This window comes from Crocuta crocuta, unplaced genomic scaffold (assembly GCF_008692635.1).
Source record: "Crocuta crocuta isolate KB4526 unplaced genomic scaffold, BGI_CrCroc_1.0 scaffold197, whole genome shotgun sequence".
NCBI lineage: Eukaryota > Metazoa > Chordata > Mammalia > Carnivora > Hyaenidae > Crocuta > Crocuta crocuta.
In genome coordinates, this window is record NW_027532002.1 from 9,100,846 (window position 1) to 9,106,488 (window position 5,643).

At 58.1% G+C, this 5,643-nt stretch overlaps 2 protein-coding genes across 2 annotated transcripts in view; both read left to right on the top strand.

Annotated features, from left to right (window-relative positions):
* Nucleotides 1-1,313: 1,313 nt before the first annotated feature.
* On the top strand, nucleotides 1,314-3,454 carry HOXA6 (homeobox A6). The gene is made up of 2 exons (XM_077775335.1): nucleotides 1,314-1,755; nucleotides 3,195-3,454. The coding sequence occupies exons 1-2, from the start codon at nucleotides 1,314-1,316 to the stop codon at nucleotides 3,452-3,454; spliced, it is 702 nt and encodes a 233-aa protein (XP_077631461.1).
* Nucleotides 3,455-3,460: 6 nt separating this feature from the next.
* Nucleotides 3,461-5,643, top strand: part of HOXA5 (homeobox A5) — a 4,626-nt gene continuing 2,443 nt past the window's right edge. The window contains 2 exon segments of the mRNA XM_077775334.1: nucleotides 3,461-5,640; nucleotide 5,643. The exon segment at nucleotide 5,643 is cut by the window's right edge and continues 417 nt beyond it. Coding sequence (XP_077631460.1) covers nucleotides 5,155-5,640; nucleotide 5,643 — 487 coding nt within the window. The 5' untranslated portion in view covers nucleotides 3,461-5,154.

Below are 5,643 nucleotides of genomic sequence, written 5' to 3' on the forward strand. Positions count from 1 at the left end.
ATTTTACAAAATGAGATTGATCCATGTGCTGTAAAAGTCAACTATCTCCAAGGCACACCTATCAAGCCAGGGCAGCCGGGGACATGCTTTTCGCCTCCTGTCCGGGAAAGGCCAGGCCTGTGACAACGGCAAAAGCAATGCAGAAGGTTTCTGGAGCCGGTGAGGCAACTATTCTTGGTACTGGGGCAACTGCAGCCAGCAGGCCCCTAGCAGTTCCCAGGAAAGGCAGGGAAGAGGGTGCACCCCAGGAAAGTGCAGGCTGTCGCGCGCCCCGGAAACCAAGCACATCAATTATCCCACAGCCTTGGGACATCCCAGCTGCCCTCTATGCCTGGTTGGGCAGGGACCTTGGGACGCCCGTGCCTCCGGAAAGAGGACAGAGATTCCACATCTGGATCTGGCTCAGCTCTGAGTGGTCCGGGTGTTGGGAGGGCCAGTCCCAGGGCTGGGTGAGGGGAGCAGGTCCCCTGTTTGGCTTCGAAGCTCAGTCTCAAGGCCACTCCTCTGTAGGTCCCTTTCTTGTTGAAGCCAGTGGTTTCTGGCCTCTCGATTCCTGGGTTCAAAGTGGGGCCGGGGACGCACAGCTTGTGGGGTGCTTTGAGGCCAGGCGGTCGCTGGCCACTGGAGGGGAGCCCGGCTCGACTCGAAGGAGACGTGTCGTACGTGGGAGGCTGGGGCTGGCGGGGGAAGACGTTTGGCCACGTCCTGGTCAGCTCGAGGTGAGCCTTCGGCCCCGGGGCGGCCGCGAGGCCCAGGCCCTTGGCGGGAGTGGGGAAGGAGGGAGGGAAGGGATGCACCGATTCCTAAGAGGCAGGCGTGAGGAGCTGGGCGTGAAGGCCTGGTGTCTCAGGCCCCCTTCTTCGGCCCCGGAACCCGCACCCACGGGCGGGGGAGTGCGGAGGGAGGGGCACGCCCAGGGCCCTGCCGGGAGGGCGAGCCGGGCCGCGCGCTGAGCCGTCGTGGTCACCGCCCCTCCCGGCGCGGGGCTGTCAGGTTTCCTGTTTGGAAAGAAAAACCAGCGAAATCCGAAAAGGCAAGAAGGGGGGGGTGGGGGGAGGAGGACGCAGCGGGCCTGGCTGGGCCTCTGCGNGGCTGGGGGCTGTTTGTAACTTTGCTGCCTCGGTCGCCGCGGTCCCCGGGGAGCGGGCTCCAGCGCTCGCTCCCATTGGCCGCCGCCGCGTCAGCTGGTGCGATTTGCTGCTGTCGCTTTTGGCGTTCGGCCATCCAGAAACAAACCAGTTCGATGACTACTAATAGTTATAGCCAGATGTACTAATACACAACAAATCACAGTCCTGCAGAGGGGCGCGCAAATGAGTTCCTATTTTGTGAATCCCACTTTCCCCGGGAGCCTGCCCAGCGGCCAGGACTCCTTCTTGGGCCAGCTGCCCCTCTACCCGGCCGGCTATGACGCGCTGAGGCCCTTCCCGGCCTCGTACGGGGCGTCGAGCCTCCCGGACAAGACGTACACCTCACCTTGTTTTTACCAACAGTCCAACTCGGTCCTGGCCTGCAACCGGGCGTCCTACGAGTACGGGGCCTCGTGTTTCTATTCTGATAAGGACCTCAGTGGCGCCTCGCCCTCGGGCAGTGGCAAGCAGAGGGGCCCCGGGGACTACCTGCACTTTTCTCCCGAGCAGCAGTACAAGCCCGACAGCGGCAGCGTGCCGGGCAAAGCCCTCCATGACGAAGGCACCGACCGGAAGTACACGAGCCCTGTTTACCCCTGGATGCAGCGGATGAACTCCTGCGCGGGTAAGGCATTTCCCCGCCGCCCCCCCAAGAGAGTGGAGGGAGAGGGGGAAGGGGGCAGGGAGAGAAGGAAGGCTGGAGGAGGCGGAGAAATTAGAAAGAGGAGATGGAGAGAAAGGAGGAAAGAATGAACAAAGTTCCTTTGGCTTTTTAAAGAGATTTTTAAAAAAAGAAAAGAAAAAAAGAAAAAAAGAAAACCAACCCATTCCCAGTGAGGCAGTCAAGCTGTGGCCGAGTAAAGGCACTGGTGTCCGTGTAAGGTGACACCCTAGGGGATCGAGAGGGGTCACTGCCACCCTGTGTGAGACCCTGTGAGGGGCAACCTGAACAGAGAGCGAGGCTGGATGGGAGGGAGTGCCTGCCCACACTTCCCCCTAGAACCGCCCTGCACAGATCCCCAAGCGGAGATGGCCTTCTGCACCCATCACTGATAACTCCCCTTCACCCCCCAGTCCCTCTCCTTTCTGCCCTGCAAAACCCATCTAGTTAGAGCCTCTCACTTAGCCACTTCTGGTGTCTCCCCAAAGCTTTGGAGGGCCACATCCCCAGCCTCAGGATTTTTTTTTTCCTCTTTCTCCTCCCTTCCCTCCTCCTCCTTCCACTCAACTGCTCACTCTTAGCCAACTTCTGCCTCCTTTTGAGGCCCTGCCTGAGTCTCACACACACAGCTTGGGGGGGGGGGAACCCCCAACCATGGGTTCCTTTGGCACCAGAACGGATAGTCCATCACAGTCCTACATTTCCAGAAGCCCCAGATGGCCCATAGCTCCATCCCTTTGCCTCTGGTTTCCAAAAACTCAACAGAGAATCCTAGGACAGACCCCAACGCAGGTTTTTGAAACGTATAGTGTTTTGCTTTAAAATCCACTTGTTTTTTTTTGTTGTTGTTGTTTTTTTTTCCAAGGGAGCTCTGCAATTCTCAGAAGGGCCATGCAGTTTGGGGGAGTCTGCAAAGATTTGAGAGGGCTGCCCATTTTTCATCTTCCGAAAAACATGGTTGAGTCCTGACGTGTCTGGCCACAGTAACACCTTTCACAGAGATCCGTGTGTGAATTCCGAGTGTCTACCCTGCTCCCAGGGTTCCCCGCCCATCACTTCCAGACACACACACTACACTCCCACAAAACCACGACCCAGGTATCCTGAATTAAGAGCGCCCGCTCTATTCTTTTGCTCTGTAATGGTTTCCTCACAGAGCAGACTTTTCGAAAGCAGTAACTTCTCACTGCAGGTTGTTTTAGGTGGAAAACATCTCGCTTGGTATGAAATCATCTTCTCCCATCCTGCCCGCTTACGGCCTTAGACACACTTAGACATAGCTAAAGAGGTTGGAGTGGAGGCCGGTGGTTTCCAGCTCAGAGGCCAGGGGCGCGGGCGCGGGTCTGCCGGTTCGGCTGCCGGATCCTCCTGGCTCACTGGCGCCCGGCCATTTCTGCCCGCAGGTGCTGTGTATGGGAGTCACGGGCGCCGAGGCCGCCAGACCTACACGCGCTACCAGACGCTGGAGCTGGAGAAGGAGTTCCACTTCAACCGCTACCTGACGCGGCGCCGCCGCATCGAGATCGCCAACGCGCTCTGCCTCACCGAGCGCCAGATCAAGATCTGGTTCCAGAACCGCCGCATGAAGTGGAAAAAGGAAAATAAACTCATCAATTCCACCCAGCCCAGCGGGGAGGACGCTGAGGCAAAGGCGGGCGAGTAGACGCCTGGGCAGGGACCAGGCCAGCGCCGCGACCTCCCTCGGCTTTGCCCCCTCGCCTTCGCCTGCTCCCCAACTTTCCTCCCCCGCCTGCTCCCATCCGGGGGGCTTCTGCAGCTTCAGGGGGAGCCGGGAGCTTTGCAAACGCCTGAGCATTTATTTCTCTCTCACACACAAAATCCCCCACACAGCCAATCCCAGCGGTGGAGCGGGGCGCACTGCACACACAGTCCCGCTCTCCAAGGCTGCCCTAGCCGGCTTCGGATCCCAAGGCGCGCCCGGATTTCGTCCCCGGCTCTTGTGCTAATGCCTTTGCGCGCCCCTGAGCTCGGGACGCGGGGTTGCTGGAGAGGAAAGAACCTGGGCCGAGCCTCTTTTGGTGTCTGGGCGTTTTCGCCTCGGTCCCTCGCCACCAAGTCCCGGAGGGCACCGCCAGATCGACTCTGGCCACTGGAAAGAGGGGGCACAAAGGCTGGGGCCCCAGCACTTCGGTGGCATCCCGGGCGCCCCTAGACAGGAAGAAGCGTGAGGAACAAAGGGGGCCCTGCGACAGCCTTGTCTCTCGGCCCCGCGCGCGCAACCGTCCGTGGAAGAGAAGCAGCCTCAGCTGAGCCGACCCAACCTGAGCGCGGGTGGAACTTTACAGCCCTGGGAGAGACTGGGCTCCCGAAGTCTCCAGCTCCGGATCCCGGATCCCGGATCCCGGCCTCCGACAGTGCCTGCGCTGCCACCAGAGTAGCTTTCAGGACCTAAGGAGGGGGCCCAGGGCCATGGGAACGGCAAGAGTCCTGGTTTCCAAATGTGCCAGGGGGGCCTGCGACTCGCAGCCTCCAGCGGGAAGTACCCTCTATGCCTTTCGGCTATATTCGTGATTTACTTTCGTCTTTCAGGACCCAGGAAAAAACTACGAAGATACTAGGCACTAACACGAAATGCTTCCATCAGCACCCTCATTTTACTCCTGGAGATCTAAGCAAGACCCTAACAACTCGGCCCACGGATTCCCAGCCCCCAAACAGCTTCTGTGGCTGCGGGGAGCCTGGGCCCACTGGCTGGGTTCACCGAGAACCCTCCGAATTTGGGCCCGGCTAGCTCGAGGAAGGGGACCTGGTGGTGAAGATTCTCCAGGCTGGATACTTAAAGCAAATCAAATAGCGAGCTAATGACACGAAAACCATATTTGCACGAAAGAAAAATCGACTCCGGTTATAAAAGTGTATGGAATTTGACCTCGCCTCGGAGAAACACTACACAAAAGCTATCTTTAATAGACGCCTGTCATTTAAGAGCGGCAGGGACACTGTCCCTCATGCACTCACAAAAAAACAGAGCCGTAATTGTAGCTGCTGCTGCGGGCAGGATTTATTTCTCCAATTGGCTAAATGGCCTTCCCCCCTTCCCCGAAGGTGATATCTGTATTTTCAAATTTCAGAGCTGCCGGCACGACGGGCAGAACCGACCCCAACCTCAACACAAAAATAAGAGGGGCTGCACAGCGGGGAAATAAAGTTGTTGTAAATAAAATCCAAGTCACCGTCTCCCCCCAATCCTCTGCATCCTCGCCGGGCGCGCGATCGGCAGCTGACGGCCTCACAATTGGTACATCCTAATGGAACTGCGAGGGAAATGCAATAATTTTGCCATAATGGGCTGTAACCTCAATTCGACCCCGGCCCTTGCAGCCCTCGGTCGGAAGCGGAGCGATGCGCCCTGCCTCCAGCGGGTGGCGCTCGAGTCCGACTGAACGGCGGCGGCGGGTGGCGGGCACGCGCCTGGGGCGCGCGCGCCACCCCTCTTGCCTCCACCCAACTCCCCCATTAGTGCACGAGTTTACCTCTAGAGGTCATCAGGCAGGATTTACGACTGGACAACAAAAGCACGTGATTCGAAGTCGTACCCCATATTTGGGTGCCTACGTAGGAGGGAACCAAGTACATGTCCCAGTCATTTCCATAATTCATCATAAATTGTGCAAGGGTGCTATAGACGCACAAACGACCGCGAGCCACAAATCAAGCACACATATCAAAAAACAAATGAGCTCTTATTTTGTAAACTCATTTTGCGGTCGCTATCCAAATGGCCCGGACTACCAGTTGCATAATTATGGAGATCATAGTTCCGTGAGCGAGCAATTCAGGGACTCGGCGAGCATGCACTCCGGCAGGTACGGCTACGGCTACAATGGCAAT